At 45.4% G+C, this 19,306-nt stretch overlaps 2 protein-coding genes across 11 annotated transcripts in view; one reads left to right on the top strand and one right to left on the bottom strand.

The window, feature by feature from the left end:
* Positions 1 to 13,520, top strand: part of PKP3 (plakophilin 3) — a 59,896-nt gene extending 46,376 nt beyond the window's left edge. For both annotated transcript variants that reach the window (XM_053261571.1, XM_053261580.1), the window contains exons 8-14: positions 489 to 606; positions 3,045 to 3,212; positions 4,146 to 4,331; positions 5,418 to 5,571; positions 6,773 to 6,965; positions 8,118 to 8,205; positions 9,776 to 13,520. In XM_053261571.1, the coding sequence (XP_053117546.1) occupies positions 489 to 606; positions 3,045 to 3,212; positions 4,146 to 4,331; positions 5,418 to 5,571; positions 6,773 to 6,965; positions 8,118 to 8,205; positions 9,776 to 9,811 (943 nt within the window). In that variant the 3' untranslated portion in view covers positions 9,812 to 13,520. The remainder of the gene's footprint in view (positions 1 to 488; positions 607 to 3,044; positions 3,213 to 4,145; positions 4,332 to 5,417; positions 5,572 to 6,772; positions 6,966 to 8,117; positions 8,206 to 9,775) is intronic.
* A 3,808-nt stretch (positions 13,521 to 17,328) lies between these two features.
* Positions 17,329 to 19,306, bottom strand: part of SIGIRR (single Ig and TIR domain containing) — a 53,930-nt gene continuing 51,952 nt past the window's right edge. For all 9 annotated transcript variants that reach the window (XM_053285909.1, XM_053285915.1, XM_053285914.1 and 6 more), the window contains one exon: positions 17,329 to 18,625. In XM_053285909.1, coding sequence (XP_053141884.1) covers positions 18,432 to 18,625 — 194 coding nt within the window. In that variant the 3' untranslated portion in view covers positions 17,329 to 18,431. The remainder of the gene's footprint in view (positions 18,626 to 19,306) is intronic.

Raw genomic sequence — 19,306 nt, 5'->3', positions numbered from 1 at the left:
CAATAACCTGCGCTACGCTGATGACACCACTCTGATAGCTGAAAATGTGGATGATCTGCAAGCTCTAGTAATGAAAGTCAAGGAGCACAGTGAAAAAAATGGGACTACGGCTATGACAATGTGAATGGTTCCTAGGTTTGCAAAGTGGGCCAGTTTGGTGGACACCGCAGCTCTAGGAATGAAAGCATCCTCCTTCTTGCATGGATCTGGTATGGCTGCCCAACACACCAATACCTTCTCAGACCTCCCATAGTCAAGAATATATTCTCCAATCTGTCCCCAACTACCAGGTCATGGAGAAACATTTCCTTGACATATGATGTTTCTTTCTGAGATATCTTATTGGGTCTCCTGGCTTTTTTATTTTTACTTTTAAGAATATGAGGCTATGCATTAGTTTGGCCATGGCTTAAGGTGATAACAATGGCTGGCATCAGGCTGAGGAAATATTTTTTCTTTTGTGGTTTTCCTGTGCATTTCCCCTGTAGGAATCTCAGCTCAGCTAGCCAGCAAACCCGGCAGAAGATGCGTGAGTGCCACGGGCTAGTGGACTCTATGGTCAATTACATTAACAGTTCCCTGGAAGTAGGGAAGTCGGAGGACAAGGTGAGCTGCCTTGATACTGACTGACATACATGGAGCTGGGCTAGGGAGAGGATGCTATCTTTCAAGACAAAGTGCTCTGACTGTTTCCTGTAATGGTTCTTTCACTTATAAATATAGTAATATGGGAAAGTTCCTCTATGGCTGCAGGGTCTTCATTGTAGTACACCCATCATATCCTAAGCTGAGGTTGTGTTTTTTTTCCTCCAAAGCAGAATTATGGACCTAAACAAACTGTTGAGTGGGACTTTCATACCCGCCCTTGCCAAATGACAGTAGATAGAGGTGTGCAGAACCAGTTTGAATCAACTGGCCCTATTCAACTGGTTCGAACTTGAACCTAACCGGCCTCAAAAAAAAAAAAAAAAAGCGGCCGGTCCAAGTTCGAACTGAACCAGGGCTGGTCCATTATGGACCAGTTTGATGGACGATGCTTGTAAAGGGCAAACCGGTGAGGAGTCCCTTTACAAGCAAAGGGGAATCCTGCCTTTGAAGGGTTTCTAAAGGCGGCTGGGCGGGAGTTCAAGAGAGCACCTTACCAGTGGCAGCTTCGCTAAACCCCAGTGCTACCCCCAGCAGCGTGGCACAAGCAGGGGTGGCGTGGTTCCAGCCTCCAGGGATGCGCGGAGGCCATTCCCCTTTACAAGCATAGCCCCTCAAACCAGTTTGGCCTGGTTTGATTAAATGGACTAGACTGCTGGCTGGTTCAACCAAGCCAGTTTGCGAACCAGAGTTTGGTTCCAATTTGGTTTGAATTCTAACCGAACTGCCAAAAACAGTTCCTTGCACACCTCTAACAGTAGAGGCACAGCAGCCTCCTTGGTCTATGTCCTAATCTAGGTAATTCAGTTCCTGAAGTCAATTAAGAAAATAAGGCGAAGACATTTGTTTTTTGTTGGGGGTTGTTAATTTTACCCCCACTAGGTAAACAGTAGAGCACTAAGGAATGAGCACACACTCCAGTTACTGAGTAAGTAGCAGAGGGTGGTTTACAGGTAGGTGTTGCAGCTATTTAGAGAAAACACATGGAGATTCTTGTAGAGCTAAATACTAAGTATTTATTGGTTAAGTATATTTGGATAGGAAAGTCCTAATCTAAAGGACTACATAATGAATAGGAAAGGAGGGAGAGAGATGTTTCCATCTGCTCTCTAGGAGGAAAGGAAGCGCTGAAGAGTCAGATCAGGGGTCATAGGGTAGGGACAGATAGGGAGACCCTTGCTCACTGTCTACTCCCAATGCCCCTAGTGATCATTAGGATAGTTGGTGCAAAAGGTCGATGCACTGGAACTTCATCTCCAACATTTTTAAAGAAACGTTGAGCACAACATAGAAAGGGCAAAATATCCCTTTATCGCCCAGAAAAGATGCAGATCCTTTGGTCAGTATTCTGTGGACCAATTGTGGGTGATGTGCCCCATGCACGTTTTCTTTGAGAGAATTGAGAGCCGGTTGCTGCTGTTCCTCAAGAACTCAAAACCCATTTTCCTTTTTACTTCTCCTGACATGTTTTTAAGGCAAGTGTTGGGAAACAGTGCAGAGACACTGTTTCTGAGGTCTGCTGCACTCATTCTAAAGACTGACTGAAGTCTGTTACACTCAGGCGATCACAGCTGATGTGCGTCTATACGATACCCCTATTCTTCGCATTTGCACTTTACATTTTTAGGTGAACCTTTAGAACCTCTTCAGTGCACACCTAAAAATATAACGTGTTGTGATCTTTAACTTGTGAATGATCAAAAACATGTGTATTTTAACTCTCCAGACAGATTCAGAATATCTCAAGGAACAAGGCAGCTGAAATGTGTGTCTGGGATGTTTCATACGATTTGTTCACAAGCTACAAAGACAAACATCTTTCATTCTTTCCCCTAAGATGTGGGAGGGAGCCCTGAAAACCGGACACCAAAGTGATGTCCACCTCTTGCTATGTCTCCGTGATGGTGGGCTGCGTGTGCCCCCTGGGACAGAGCTGCTAGAGAGTCCCCTTTTGCATCTTTTTCTTGTCTGAATCTCCAGGGCATTGAAGCCGCTCCCCTCCTGAATCCAAAAGCCAGCTAGAATTCCTGTAGTAAGCTGCCTCAGGCAAACATTTGGAAAGGCAAAATATAAATCCTGCCTTAAATAAACACGTTTTTACAAACATACTTTAAATACTTTATTTGGGGCCTTCCCAGATTTTTGCCTAAGGCAGCCTACAATGAATCAAATACAACTCAAAAGACCTAACATATATAAGTACTAACATCTATGAAACATATTCTGGCATAGCACAACCCAGGTCAGTCATTAAAAATTATTTTTTAAAAGGTTGTTAAAAGCTTCCCTGAAGGAAGAGAGAGAGAAGAAAAAACTTCCAAATGGAAAACGTGGTGTAAGTTGATGCTTCCTTTTACAAAACCCCCAAAGTAAGCCAATCTCTTTGGTTGCCCCCACAGAGCGTAGAGAATGCTGTCTGTGTGCTGCGCAACCTCTCCTACCGTCTCTATGATGAGATGCCTCCTTCCTCGCTCCAGCGACTAGAAGGTCAAAAGAGGAGTGATGGGGCCACCGTGACGAGTGAGCTGGTGGGCTGCTTCAGCCCCCAGAGCAAGAAAGTCCGAGAGGTGAGAGTCGGAAGAACAGGAGCAGGGGAGGAAATGGGAGGGCCATTCCCAGGTTTTGTTTTGGAGCATGTGAAATGACTGAGAGGATGTAGCAAAGTGAGCCTGCAGATGGGGAGGGGTCTGTGGCAGCCACTGCTGCCGCCGCTGCTGATACAGATATTTGAGTAGCTTGACTTAGAATGCTGGAGGGCAGGGTTTCTTAACCTTGCCCCCCCCCAATGTTTTGGACTACAACTCCCATCATCCTCAGCCACAAAGGCCGTATCTGGAGATGATGGGAGTTGTAGTCCAACAACATCTGGGGGCCCAAGGTTAAGAAACCCTGTTGTAGGGCTTAATTTGTGCTTGAGTTCAGCCTCAACATCTGTTTTCGATGCCAGGACTCGGTCCTGGAAGAATCAAAGTTCCCCTGGGCATGTGCAGAGTAAATTTTCCTCTGCACAGAGTAACTATAGGGAGTTCCTATATTTAATAGGAGTATATTTACTGTGATTAGGGAAGAGGTGAGTGAGTGGAGTTCTCAGACTGACTTTAGCCCCAGAGGTCCCGTCCCCCCGCCCCAGCCCTTAGGATTTAAGCACTATAGTGGGAACTGTTTTCAGAGTTCCCCAAGGAAACCCAGAGAGCTGTCAGGAGAAGTGTAAGCTGCTTCTCCTTATTTCAATTGGCAAGAGTTAGTGATAGGAAATGATGATGAGGTGAATATGATCCTGAAAAGGAATTAGAGAGTGATAATTGGATCAGCGTGAAGTAGATGTAAATTGTGAGCAACACAACCCTGGGAGTAGATTACAGCCATGATGAAGCACAGACTGAGCTGAGGTCAGAAGGAGAAGATGGATATGGCTGTAAGTAAGATGGGGAAATCGGAGCCTCACAGAACGTTCACTGAATATAGTCCCTCTTTTTGTCTCCCTCCCCCCCCCCACTCAGTTGTACATGAACGCAGATATTGTAACCTTCACAGAAGTCTCTAAGGATCCCAAAGGGATGGAGTGGCTCTGGAACCCCCAGATTATAGGCGTCTACAATCGACTGCTACAGAGGTGTGAGCTGAACAAGCACACCACCGAGGCAGCCTCTGGGGCCCTTCAGAACATCACAGCAGGAGACCGGAGAGTAAGGCTAAGTGCATGAAACATCCCTAGGAAAGGAACTGGATATACTCCACCTAGGATCTTGGTTATCTCAGAGCACATGACTATTGTGTATGGAGCTAGGATGCAGAGGCTCATTATAGGTATCCTTGTCCACAATTTTGGCTTTTAGATTGCAGACTCTGAAAACTGGCAAGGAACTAAATTAGAACTGGAGGGTAAACTTGCCCCTCTGCATGGGTGATCCTCTCTATCTAGTGGTGGAGTCTTGCAGGGAAATTGTGTGGATTAAAGGATGAAGGACATCAGTTCCCCAAGGCTATCAGCTGCCTTTTCTGTGTCTGTTTTTCCCTGAAGGGAGGGGCTATCAGTCTGGGATTTCCCCAGTTCAAGCTTGTGCTCTGCCAGAGTCAATACTGGTGCTGGAATAGGCTCAGAAACTTCAAAAATTCTGGAGGCAGGGGGCTGCCTATGAAGGAGCATCCGTTCCACAGCCCTGCCTGCCTTGTCTTGATTGCACCTGAACTGTGGCTGCTGTGAGACCCTTCTTGCTGCAGAGCACGAGAAGAGGGAATCGGAAGAAAAGGAGAAACAAAACCATAAATCTATTCTGGAGGTAGAAAGCAGTGTTGGTAACGAGGCCTCTGTGGTCTGCCTGAAGCCAAACTTCACAGGGACAGAAAAGATTAATAATTGGTCATCCAGAAGGCAATGAGAGTGGGCTGACCTATTAGTTCTAGTGTGCAAATATCTGTTGTGGGCATACCAGTCTGGAAGCTTTGAAATGGAAAAGTGGGTCTTATGGGAGAAGGCTCAGCCACAGATCAACACCAGTTCTGTACTCTGCCTTGACAAGCTTCCAAGTTCAAAGAGGGGAGGAAAAGTCCTTATTTTATTTTTATTTTTCTGAAGAGCTGCCTTATGCTTGTTTGTGCTGCAGCACTAAATCAGTGCAGAAGTGCAAGTTTATGGCAAGTGCAAGTTTATGGACGATAAGCAGTTGCTGGAGAAAGGGAGGGAATCTGCTGACATGGGCACAGATGTCTTAGTGACTAACTGCCGAATCGTCATGTAGCTGACTTGTGCTCATCTTCTTCCTCAATCCTAGTGGGCTGGTGTCCTCAGCAGAGTGGCTTTGGAGCAAGAGAGGATCCTGAACCCAGTGCTGGACAGAGTCCGCACAGCTGACCATCACCAGCTTCGCTCGCTGACCGGGCTGATTCGCAATCTGTCCCGGAACGCACGCAACAAGGATGAGATGTGTGAGTGTTATTCCAATGGGAAAGGCTGTTGCCTGAGAGAAAGCTTGGAGAAGGAGCTGCCCTCCAGGCAGAAAAAAAAATACTTTACTTGCTCTGTCCACTGAGCCCCCAGAAGCCTCCCTGTCCTTGTGATTTTTAGCCTACTTTCTTTTAGGAAAGTTAAGGGGGTGTGAGCCGGCTTGACTTGAAGGATTTGGGTCGAACCAAACCGGGTTCGATTCAGGTCGGCTCAGAACTTACTGATAAAGGAGAATCCAGTAAGGATTCCCCTTTACCAATAAAGCAGGGAGGGAGCTTCCCTAAAACTAGTTGGGGCAAGAGGGCCATGCATGGAGACCATTTTAGTGATCTCCAAACCAGTGTTCCCTCTAATACATGCACACATGTGTCCGCTCACAAGTTTTTAAATGTCTGCTCAGTTAATTTTAGATCCCAATCAGGAAGGCCCCGCTCTGAATGCATGTGAGCACACACTGCCTTGATACTGCCACCCAGAACAAAACTCATTCTGTACACAGGTGAAAAAAATTAGAGAACACTGCTCCAAACCTGTGCAAAAAACCAGCCCTGCTTGTTCTGGGAGGCTGGTGAGCCCACCCCCCACCCCCTGTGGCCGCTGCCACCAGCGGCACTTTTAAGGTAAAACCTTACTCCCTTCCCACCCCAACTGGTTTTAGGGAAGCCCCCTAGCCCCCCCCCTCCCCTTTACTGGTAAAGGGAATCCTTATAGGGTTAGGGTAAGCTTATGAACTCACCCGGGTGTCTGTGTGTGTCCATGTCCCCCATTAATTTTGCAATGCCTGGACCAATATGAAGCAAACTAGGTACAGTTGTAGAGACACATAGCGACACCTCAGTGGTGTAGTTTGTGATGTCATCCACCCCACTTCAAAATGGCAGACGTGTAATTGTCTGAGGTGCAAGTGGGCTAATTTGTGAACCTCCTAGCTGGTTTGAACCAAATTTGCTACAGCTGTAGAGACACCTCAGTGGTGTAGTTTGTAATGATGTCATCCATCCCAATTCAAGGTGGTGGATGTATGAATGTTTAAGGCTGAAGTGGGCTAACCTATGAGGATGGTAATTATCAATCAAGATTATAGTGAAAGGAAAGTAGTCAGATTAGTTCTTACCAGAACAACTTGTGTGTTGTTCCCTTTGGTCACCTGCATCACTGACCAGTGTTGCATTTGATTGGCAGCAACCAAAGTGGTGAGCCACTTGATTGAGAAGCTCCCGGGGAGCCCTGGTGAGAAGTGGCCCCCAACTGACGTGGTCGTCAACATTATCGCAGTGCTGAACAACCTGGCTGTGGAAAGCCCCATCGCTGCACGGGATATTGTCTACTTTGACGGCTTGCGCAAGCTCTTCTACATCAAAAAGAAAAGGGACAGGTGTGAATTGCCAGCAGCTTCCTCCCTTCGCCCCATCTGCTGAACCCACCGGTTGAAGTCCACATTCAAATAGCTGGCAAAGGGGGGGTGGAAGAAATCCTTCCCGTCAGTCATTTTGCATTCTCATCAATCCCAATCATCCTCTCAGTGGTGACTGTAGTTGGTTAGAATCACTGATTCTTAGCCTTCCTTCTACGGTCAGATGGCAAGGTTCTAGGGATGTGCAGACTGGTTCGGAGGTTTGTGGTCGAACCGAACCACCACTGGTTCCATCAGACCAGAACTGGACCACCAGGTCCGTGAACTTTAAAAAAAAAAAATTAAGTCAATTAAGTACCTATAGCCCCTTCGGGGTGCTTGCTGAAGCCACGGCAGTGGGGGGGAGTCCGCACGGGTTCCCTCTCCCCCCGCCGGCCTTCGTCTTCACCGCCGTGGCTGGGTAAGTAATGCCTTTTTGGCCCTTTTGGGGGGCTATAGCCACTTCGGGGGCTTGCTGAAGCTGGGGGGGGGAGTCCGCGCGGGTTCCCTCTCCCCCTGCCAGCCTTCGTCTTCACCGCTGTGGCTGGGTAAGTAATGCCTTTTCGGGCTTCTGTAAGATTGAGCGGCCGCCATTTTGGCGGCCGCTGCGCATGCACACATGCCCTCTGTGCTCTCAGAGGGCATTTGCACATGCACAGAGGCCACCAAAATGGCGGCTGCTCGATCTTACAGAGGCCCCAAAAGGCATTACTTACCCGGCCGTGGTGGTGATGACGAAGGCTGGCGGGGGGAGAGGGAACCTGCGTGGATCCTACACCCCTCACCCCCATGGCTTCAGCAAGCCTCCCGAAGGGGCTATAGGTACTTAATTGACTTTAAAAAAAATATGTTTGAGGACCAGTCCGGGATCGGACCAGGAGGGGTTCAATGGGGGGCTGGACCGAACCGGGCCAGATGGTTCCGTGCAAACCCCTACAAGGTTCTTCATGGACCAAAGTGGGACCAGGAGCAGATTCCCCTTGATGCCCATACCAGAAAGTTAGCCTGACCTGAAGGCTTTTATTTGGATCTGGCCTGACCCCATTACTTACATGAAACGGGTCTTTCAAGCAAGCGTGGGTGCCTGTATCTTGTTGTGCCTTCTAATGTGTTTTGTCTGCTCTTCATCTCTAGTTCGGAGAGTGAGAAGTCCTCCAGAGCTGCATCCAGCCTCCTGACCAACATGTGGCAATACAGCAAACTTCATCGGGACTATAAGACGGTATGTCTCTTCCTCCTTATTCCTTTGTTGTGCTTGAAGATGGAGACTTGATTTCCTGCTCAGTGTGGAAGGGAGGCATTGTTGCCCTTCCAAACCCTGCAATACACAAGATGGTACTTCTCAAGTTCTCCTCCTGTCCCTGGAACCACACACCTTATCAGCAAGCGTGCCTGTGGCACACTCTGCATGACTGGCTTTCTCATTCTTGGATAGGGAGCAGTAGCTGCTAGGTTGTCCATAAAGCAGAGGAAGACAGGGTTCTGCCCTATTATTAACAGTGCCAAACTGTTAATACAGGAGCCTTCTTTGCAGCCTACTTCCAAGGCAGGTGCTGCACTTCTGGTTTCGCTCTAGAGCACTGAATGGAAAACTGACACATGGATGTTCCTGTGTGTATTCATAGTCACAGTGATAGCTGTCATGTTGGCCATATCCAGAGACAGACATAAGATCTTCCTGAACCATAGTCTGTGCCTAGAATATAGAAAATGTGTGCCTTTGCTGGACTAGGCAAGTTCCACTCATTTGTAGAGCCTCCCTTTATTTTAAATGTTTGGACTTCATTTCAGAACGTTCTGCTCCACTAGAACAATGATGCATGACCTTTGTATCAGAACCCAGGCATTGGGATGCTTCAGCTGACCTATAAATGGGGACATGCGAATTGATTCGGGTACAAATAAATTTGTACCTGAATCTAGCTGATTTGGGCGATTTGGAGACAGAACAAATCACCCTTGTGGTCCATTGGCTAGATTCGGGTCCAAATCTAATCACGCCAGATTCTATTTGAACCACTTTGAGATTCGGATTCCTCTTATTTTCCCCCAATTCCCAGCTTTTATTTTAAAAATCCCCTAAACTCTAGCCCTTGTAGAACAGTCAAAACGAATAGAAGAAATGAAGATGTGTAAAGAATCCTCACAGGGATTCATTGAGGAAAGGTTAATACACACTTGAAAAACAGTGACCACACATTTTGCTCCATAACTTCACTTCTACAAGGGCTAGATATTAGCTTAAAAAAAATTAAAGCTCGGGATCCATGTCATGGTTAAGATAGGGTGACTTCGTATCCCTATTAAATCTGATTAAAATCTGATTTAACATCTGAATCTGATTAAAAATCAACCAAGTGCTCCACTGTCTTGAAATTTGGGTGGTAGCTGGCACTCCTGAGGATCTACCCACCACAAAAAATTGGTGCCCCTAGGGCCTCTATAAGTAGCCTGAATTGATCCAAATCAAATCTGGGATGATTGAGGGGGGCAGATTCGGACACAAAACAAATCAGGTGATTCAATTCAGGCAACAATCAAATTAAAAAATCAATTCACGCACATCCCTACCTATAAGAGGTATCTCATTTATGCAGGAAGGACACCCCCCCACCCCCGCAACACACACACTCACTCTGCAGATCATGTTCCTCTGAGGCATTGCAGGTTTGGTATCTACATCAGCAGGCCTTTCAGAATCTCTAAAAAATGTACTCTTAGCTATAGGCACTGGGTCAGTTACCTGTTATGCTGCCTCAGTGACAAATCTCTTTTTCCCCTTTGTCTTTCAGAAGGGCTATCGAAAAGAGGATTTTGTTGGTCTGTAAAGGGAAAAGGGCTTTTGAGGTGCACAGCAAATGGACTGTCCAGCCCTAAACTCCTCTCCATGAAATTTGTTTCCAAAGCACCATTTATGGATTATGGCTTTACTCCATGAAAATCCCACCCTGGAACTCTCATTCTTTTCATAAATCTCAAACCACCTTAAAAATAAGTGCCTTATGTTTGCATTCATTATGGTTTCTTTTTGAAGCCTATTGGAAGATCATCTTATCTCAAAGAGCATCTCTTCACTGAAATGCCATGAATCAGCATTAGGGAAGGTGCTCAGTACTCCAGGCAGCACAGAAGTTTCCTCATTCATATCACATGCTGGACAGCCATGGATCTCTGGCAATACGTTGGAATGCATTATTACTGATGTCACAGCGGGTCTTCTAGACTTGTGAACGATACTTAAGAGAAGTCTGGTGCTATTCATGGATATTACTTTTGCTTTAATGCTTTTTTCTCTGGAGCTCTTCTAAAATTTTCATTTATTGCTCTGCTTCTCCACCCTGTCCTCTGAGCCCCAGAAATGATTTGCTTACTTCTCATTTTAAAAGGTCTAGACTATCTTTGAGGCATGAATAGATTTCAGTGGTAAACAAGCTCCAACAATAGGATAGCAAAGAGAGCCCATTTGTTTCTTCAAGCAAATTGGGGAATTGTAGCCCTTGCTGGTGGAACCTGAAGGACCCTTGCAGTGTTTAAAGTTGCACTGACCAAAAAAGTAAGTCAGAGTGTTCTAGAATATATAGTTCTGTGGTAGATTCTGGTGGCGGATTTCTTTCATTTTAGTTTAGTTCATAACTGGACACCCGAAAGCCCCCAGGCTGAATTTTCTGGTGTAACACATGTGGATGCTAGAATTACGTCCATTTCTATCTGGCTGTTAGCCTTATAATAGGAGAGGGAGGAATTCTGGGAAAGGAACACTACCTAGCTAAGGGATATCCTTCCTCACTAAAACTGCTCTTTGCTGTGGTTTGGGCAGACTTGTAGGTTGTGTCTTTGCTGGCAGGATTGTCCTGGATGTCAAGTGCCTGGGACTGATCCAGCTAACGTTATTTGACGACATATTAAAGTCAAAGGCCTGAGTCCAAAGTACTTGGCAAGTAGTAGCAACAACCTGTACACCCACTGTTGTGTTCAAGAAGCTGTATCTTGTATAGAAAAGCAGTTTTGTACATTATATGAATCTTTTTTAAAAACCTACCACCACCACCACATAAGCAGCACCAAAATCATCTGACAGTGCTGATCACCTGTGTACAGGTACAGTTATTCACTTGTTATGCTGAATGCAGGTGCAGCAGTACACTTCTTGTCTGTATCCTGTGTTCCAAGGAGCCGGTATCCAGGTTCACTTCTTTAAAAACACACAAGTATATAGACATCTGAGCACAGGTACAGCATAATGTCTGACTCGGGCTACTGGCATGTCGGAATGCTAGCTCAAGGGGGAATTGCTTGCAAGTTTCCCAGGAAGTCCTGAAATATGTGAGAAGTCATAGCTTTACAGGCTGTTAACATACTGTGCCTGGCATCACACAGCATATGGCTTTCTTCGGGCTACAGGCATAGATGTCAATGAAGCAGTTGAAAGGTGTTGGAGCTGCTGCTGGTCCTGCCCTAGACACTAAGGCTGATGGAAAACCAGTGATAAGCTTTCTAGTACAAGTAGCTGCACTCCTAACTATGCTGCTTTGCTCATGAACCACCCAGCTCAACAGGAGGCATAAGGCAATGTCCCTTTAGTAATGCCTAGGCCTGCACAAACATTCAGCTGCAAATAACGAAGGCCAAATAATCTGTACAATTATCCTGGCACCATGTAGAGCCAAGTGTGCCAAAAGCACAACTTTGTGTAGGGCCAAGATCTCTAACCAAGGTTCCAGGGAGCCCCTTAAAGAGAATGGAGGGAGTGCTGGGAAGTGGAGTCCTTTCCAATGCTGCTGGGATGCAGCAAGGCTCCTTTCTCTTTAAGGGGGCCTTGAAACTGGCCGGGAGTATCATACGGAGCTGGGTGCTGCACAGCGGTGTGGTGCTGATGCTGAATGTAGTTTTGCTGGCACTGCATGGGGGCAAATGTTCCCAGCACAGGCCTAGTGACCTGTTAGACCCTGCCTTTGATTCCAGTTGTGGAATTGATTTCTTCTTCTTCATTTTCGGTAATGTTCCTGCTGTAAGGCTTAAAGTTTTGAGTCCTGCACAGGTAGGCTAAACTTTGCTCAGTCACAATGGGAAGCCATATGGGTTCAAGGGTTGTAACTAAAAAAAACTGGTGGGTGGGCTCTCCTGTACATATTGTATATAGAAAGCTCCCCCACCTCCCAGCTGTCTAGCAGATAGGCTTTTTGGGGTGGAGGTGGGTTTTGGTTTTTCCCCCTCTTTCAATGGCTGTTTTTCACAGTTCATTCTGAGATCCTGATGACTTAATTATCTGCATGCATCCTTTGGAATCACAACTATGTAACTGGAGAGCAGAACTTGCCTTAAAGGGAAGTGACTTAAGTGGTTTGCTTTTATATAAATGATTCTTTTGCTGGGTGCAAACAGATGCTGCTTCCACCCTCCACCTTATCATCACAGATGTATATGAAATTGTGGAGACCTCTCCCTTAAATTCCAGGTGGGCTGGATGCACATGTAGAACTACCTCGCTGGTAGACATGCACTCATGTTTAGATAGGATATGTGAGATGAATGTGCAGAAGTGGAGCTGTGTTAGTGGTGGGAGTAAGAAAGTAGTAACAAACTCATTGTGGTAATTATTCAGAGCATATTAGCATGGTGAGTAGAACGACTGCAAATTACTGCTCATTTGCTACCCTGCTGTTTCCACTGCTCTTTCCAAAGATCCCCTTCTACTCCCCACAGATTTATACCCCATTCTCTTCATCAAGTGAATTATGCTGGATATATTATTTGCAGCCTTAACAGGAAAGTGTGTTTTGCTTTAGCTCAAGGAATAAAAATTGGTTAAGGAACTGATGGTTTAGAAAAGATCAATTGCACACCATGTAAAACAATCTTATTCTATATCAAGATTTGCTTATAAAATGCAGCTGGTTAACATTATCCAACTACATGAGTGGGTAGAAACAAGTCTCTTAGGAACTCTTTGAGTGGTCTTAGAACATCTCTGCTTGTTGAAGATCCTAACCTCTGGCCTGGAAACCATTCACTGTACAGCTGTTTCTATGTGTGTTCTGAGAACAAGAGGTGTGTTCAATCCTCTATCCAAGACTTATGGGGATGGTAGGACTGTGGCTCCTTTTCAGTAGTTCTGCTAGCTGCAGCCAATGGGGAAGCCCATTGATTATGTCCACATAAGAGAAGCAGATGCAGAACAGCACAGGGCTCTTGTAGTTTTCGTAACTGTGTAGAAGGAATTTCAACTAGTTGAGATTTTTTCATCTTGGTCTGATGTTGCAGCTGCTACGACTGTCTACACAACAATTTTAAAAGTACATTTTGTTACTTCACAGCAATGCCAGAACAGACCTTGTTCTCACAGACACCAGGACATAACTACACACCCCCTCCTCAAGGAGGAAAGTCAAAAGTTAATTAGTGCATAGAATTTGTCTCCCATGATCCTGAGCCCATCTCTGGGCATGCTCAACTCTGTACTGACCTCAATGCATATTTTCTACCCTTGAGCAGTCCCTGTGTTACTACCGTACATAAATAAAGGTCTTTATCACTGGACTGGTTTTCCCCTCATGTGGTGTTATGCAGTGTCAATTGTATATCAAAGCTGGTTTAAGAGTAATTCCTTCTTCCCAGAACCACGTTTCTTTGGGGGAAGCAATAACAATTGTACTGCTATCAAACTAAGTTCACCTATTTCCAAGGTGCAGGAAGGACAATGTATGATGTTGCACAACTACTTGCTCATCCACACCAATGATTGGAAAAAAGAAGGATCAAGGTCATACTCTTTCAACTGAGGCAAGTCCCTCCTTCCTTTCAAACTCTGCAAAGCAGGTGATCTTCCCAAGTGTTCATCCTATTAAACTGCTATAAAGACCCTTAGCTAAATTACTGATGAGTTTCCAATTGACATTACACATATTAAACATTTAAGCATAAACCCAAGTCCAGAGTTTTCACCATCCTGGTATCTACAAACTTGGTTTAATGCTATAGCATCAATATATAATTTAGGTATCGACAGCAGTGCCAATACAGAAACTAAGTTTGGGGACCTCACTCCTTACTTCCCACCATTATGAAAAACAAATCATTTATTCCAATCTTCACCTTATTGTTCTTTTGCCAATTAGCCACTGTACCCTACTTCTTGCTATCTAATCCTGTCCCCTTTATCCCCATAACTGCAAAGTGAAAATTGAAGGATGTCAAATGGAAACCTAGAGAATCAGATGTGTAAAATCAGGAAAACTGACTTTAACAAGCTCAGAGAAAATTAGAATCCCATGGCTAACAACCCTAAGAGAGAGCATGACGGATGGGAGATTCTGAAAAATGAGATACGGAAGGCAAAATCACAAACAGTTCCCATCAGAAAGATATGAGAGCTTTCTAAAGAAACCAGGGTGGAGGAGGTACAGAATGCTCTTGGGAAAACTGAGGAGGAAGAAAAGACACATATGGGAAATGTGAGTTGGTGAGGGTCCCTTCCTTCTGAAGTTCCAGCAGCAATGGGCGGGAGAGAAGTGATATTTTCCTGCCTTCCCTTCCCCTCTCTAAAGACTATTCACTTGAAGGAATGTGTCCCTTAGGGTTGCACAACAGGTTTCTAAGCTCTTTGTGTCTTTACAAGGCTCCCTCCATTGTAGAAGAACTGTATGGAACGTCAGCCATTGTCTCTATCCTCAGCCACACTTTTTAAACAGCTGAAGGATCTGAATGCAGTATTGGAATATATTCCAGCTGATTGGAGACTAAAATCAAGTTATAAACAATGGCTATGGAGAGGCTTACTGGTAGCCAGTAGATTAATACTGCAGCAATGGAAATCTCTCACTCGCCCTAGGAGTGAGGAATGGATGCATGACCTGCTCGAATTAGTGGCACATGAAAGATGGGCCCTCGTAAAAGAAAATAAAGCAGATAAATGGTCAGAAATCTGGGATAACTTTCTTGAATTATTCTTCGAATAAAAACCCCTTTGACTTACCTACATCTGTTGGTGCAACAATGTGCATGTATTCCTTCTCTTCTCCCCTCCCCTTCTGCCCCCCCTCTTCTTTCTCTTCTCCCCCCCCCTTTCTTTTCTCACTTCCCCCCAGCCAGCACAGCTCGCAAAGGCTGGCTAGGGGAGGGAAAGGATGGGAGGAATGGGGAAAGGCATATGTAAAATACAAAACATTAAACGGCTGATGTGATGCACAGCCTACTGTCACTACAATGTTTCAGCCTGGGGCTGCTGCAGGTTTTATAAGCAGCCCCGGTGCTGTTCTGAATAAGCAGTTGCAAGAGCAACAGCACTGCAGTTTTCCCCATTGTGGCAAATGTCAGCCAATGTTTTTAGGAATATGCCCCTCAATTTCCCCCCTATTTTCCTAACTGTCAACTTGCAACAATGATTACATGATTAAATAGCACTGTCTCGTAGCTAGACATTTTAGGAAGCACCCCGCAAAATGTCCACTTAAAGACCTGGACAAGAAACCAGAGGAATCCTCAGGCAGTCATGCTCTCTAGAGGAAAGTGAGACACAACAGTAATCAGTCTGTTCAGAGAAAGGGATCACAACAATGAGAAGCACTCCAGTTTGGCCTCACTTCCAATCCTATATTACCCAGTTCTGGATGTCTAGTCATGCCAGAGTCAAACCAACCAGCTAGATAATGCCGCTGCTTCTGCCAGGCACTGAGTATATGTCATAAGAACAGCCCTGCTGGATCAGACCCAAGTCCCATCTAGTCCAGTATCCTGTTTCGCACAGTGGCCCACCAGATGCCGCTGGAAGCCACAGACAGGAGTTGAGGGCGTGCCCTCTCTCCTGCCATTGCTCCCCTGCAACTGGTACTCAGAGGCACACCCTTGAGGCTGGAGGTGGCCCACAGCCCTCTGACTAGTAGCCATTGATAGACCTCTCCTCCATGAAGTCATCCAAACCCCGCTTAAAGCCATCCAGGTTGTTGGCCGTCACCACATCCTGTGGCAGAGAGTTCCACAAGTGGATCATGTGTTGTGTGAAAAAGTACTTCCGTTTGTTGGTCCTAGAGCTCCTGGCAATCAATTTCATGGAGTGACCCCTGGTTCTAGTGTTGTGTGAGAGGGAAAAGAATCTCTCTCTCTCCACTTTCTCCACGCCATGCATGATTTTATAGACCTCTATCATGTCTCCCTGTAGTCATCTTTTTCTAAACTAAATATCCCCAGGTGTTGTAGTCTTGCCTCATAAGAAAGGTGCTCTAGGCCCCTGATCATCTTGGTTGCCCTCTTCTGTACCTTCTCCAGTTCAACAATGTCCTTTTTAAGATCTGGTGACCAGAATTGTACGCAGTACTCCAAGTGTGGTCGCACCATAGTTTTGCATAAGGGCATTATAATGTTAGCAGTTTTATTTTCAATCCCCTTCCTAATGATCCCTAGCATGGAATTTGCCTTTTTCACAGCTGCTGCACATTGAATAGACACTTTCAACGAGCTGTCAACCACAACCCCAAGATCCCTTTCCTGGTCCGTCACCGACAGCTCAGATCCCATCAGCATATACTTGAAGTTGGGGTTTTTCGTCCCAATGTGCATCACTTTACACTTGCTAACATTGAACCGCATTTGCCATTTTGTCGCCCACTCCCCCAGTTTGGAGAGATCCTTTTGCTCACAATCCGTTTTGGATTTCACTACCCGGAAGAGTTTGGTATCATCTGCAAATTTGGCCACATCGCTGCTTACCCTTGCTTCTAGATCATTTATGAATAAATTAAAAAGCACTGGTCCCAGTACAGATCCCTGGGGGACCCCACTTCTTACTTCCCTCCATTGTGAAAACTCTCCATTTATACCTACCCTCTGTTTCCTGTCTTTCAACCAGTTAGCAATCCACACATGTACTTGTCCCTTTATTCCATGATAGCTAAGTTTCCTCAGGAGTCTTTGATGAGGAACTTTGTCAAAAGCTTTTTGGAAGTCCAGGTAGACTATGTCAACTGGATCACCTTTATCCACATACTTGTTGACACTCTCAAAGAAGTCCAAAAGGTTGGTGAGGCAAGATTTACCTTTGCGGAAGCCATGCTGGCTCACTCCCAGTAGGGCCTGTTCTTCTAGGTGCTTTACAATTTTATTGTATTGTCCATTCTTATTGTTCTGACATTATTGTTAGATATATCTCCCAAGATAACCAGCAACCCCCCTTTATTCCTGTCATGGGAGTCTGGGACATAGAGCAATCCAGTTGTTTTTAAAAGTCACAGTCTAATCCTATTAATATTGGTTAACACAAAGGCATCTGCTTTGGGAAGCTAAAGCACTGATTGGTCCATGAATTACCACTTGCTTATGCACAAAACTGCTGGCAACAGAGACAGACTACGGCTAGCGTAAAATTGCAACTTTTTATTTGCATTCCAATTTCTTAACATTCAAGAACAAGCTGTCGTGTGAACTGCTTAGTCAGCAAACAGCAGCAGTTAAAAACTGCCCCCGTAAAAGATCTATTGAAATGCTACTATTGCAGTGATGCAAGCAAGACCTTTCAGGACAAGACCTTGCCTGAAGAGAGCAAGCTAGGTGGTAGACATGCAGCCAACACTTGCAGGGGACACTTTTGCTATGACACCAGCTGGGAGGGAAAGTAACACTTGACCCCGGCACCATCATCAGAGACTGTGTGTCATCTCTTCTCCAAGACCCTCTGTTCAAAAAGCAATGCTTTCCTCCCATCGGCACTCCAGTCCCTCTCTTCCATCCTGGATGCTGGTCTCCACCCAGTGCCAACAGTGACTGGCTAAGGCTGCAATCCCAAGCTTACCTACTTGGAAGCAAATCCAGCTGAAAGCTATGGACTAACTTCCAAGCCAACAAGGTTCGGATCAGGCTGTAAGGCTGCTATGCGTACTCAGAAAAAGCTGGCTGCACAAGCAAACTAACTGTCATTGTTTTTTTAAATTAGGAAACCAAACTGCCATCCCAGTGAATTCTCTCTATGATGTAGCCTCCACTGGTATTGCTTGCTAGCACATTTTCAGCAAAAATCAGTATCTCAGAATGCTCAGGCCTCAATACTGGCCAGTGACCAGCAGACATTTCTTTAACTGTAGGGCCTCTCCAGAGATGCTAGCCATAACTGATAATCCACCAACTTTGTTGGTGGGCTTAAGTCCCAGTATGAAGATCGAGTGCACCAGAAACATCTGAAAACCTTCCATACTGTCATTCAAGACAAGCCACCTTCACTAGAACTCCCCTTGATCATGAACAGTTTTACAGACTAAAGATATTCACAATATAAAATGTTAACTGGAAGGCACTACGGTCTGTAAAACAGCCAGCTTTCCCTGGGATTGGCTGAAATTCCCTGCAACAATCACAGTGCTGAAAGTTTTTTGGATTAAATAAACTAGCCAAGCAGATTATCCTTGTCAAGGAACATCATGCTAATGAGAATTGTCAGTCTCAAAGGAATAATCCCAGCATCTTTTATATGTCATCTTCCGTCACCAGGCAGTAGAAATCTGTCCTTGCTCCATAGTTGCGAGATCCCAGATCTGAAATATCTATCTCATTCTTTTGGTTTTCTCCGAGTTGCACTTTTTCTATTACACCAAGTGGTGGTCCATCAGGGCCACTCATTCGAGGTGGTGGTGGGCCTTTGAAAATGGGCCCTCGGACACCTGGAGGATGGAAAAGAAATGGTAACCATCAGTGGAAAGGTGGGATAGTGTAGTCTGGGGGGAAAGTTACACTAGACGAATAGAAGTGCTGTCAAATCACTTTCAAACTGATAGCACTACAGCTTCTATAAGCATTCAGGCTGAGGACACATATTCAGTTATCTGGTTTGGTATAGATGTCTGTCCAGCTCCTAGTGCTCCTAGTGTATTATGAATCAAGCACCATTTTGCTGAGAAGTTCTTCCGTGGCTCAGAATGTTGAATGAAATTTTGAGCGGTCAGCATTCAACAAACCAGATACCTAAAGTCAGCTACTCTGTAGGCACATGTACAGAAGTTCTTTAATGTTAAATGTTGCTTTTCAACCAAACTCTTCCTGATGGCTGTGAACTATGTGACTAGACCACTTTACTGTGGCCTTTTGCCTTGTGGGTAACTTCTCTATTTGGGTTAATCAATTCTCTTCATTGTTTCTGGCAAATGTCATGGCTGCTGTCCCCCATCCAGATCAAAGCCCCTCTCTTGTTTCTGGTTGCGTGTGTTTGAGGAGCAACAGCTGCATTTCTAGACGGTTGTCCACCATGGCTGCAGGGCAGGTGACACCAAACTACAGAGGGCAATACAATCATGCATGAAGCACCACCCATTCTATTCCGAAAGACTTTGCCCGTCATACAGATA

This window comes from Hemicordylus capensis, chromosome 1 (assembly GCF_027244095.1).
Source record: "Hemicordylus capensis ecotype Gifberg chromosome 1, rHemCap1.1.pri, whole genome shotgun sequence".
Lineage (NCBI taxonomy): Eukaryota > Metazoa > Chordata > Lepidosauria > Squamata > Cordylidae > Hemicordylus > Hemicordylus capensis.
The sequence above is the reverse complement of the archived record's forward strand: the minus strand, read 5'-3'. Positions and strand labels throughout refer to the sequence as shown.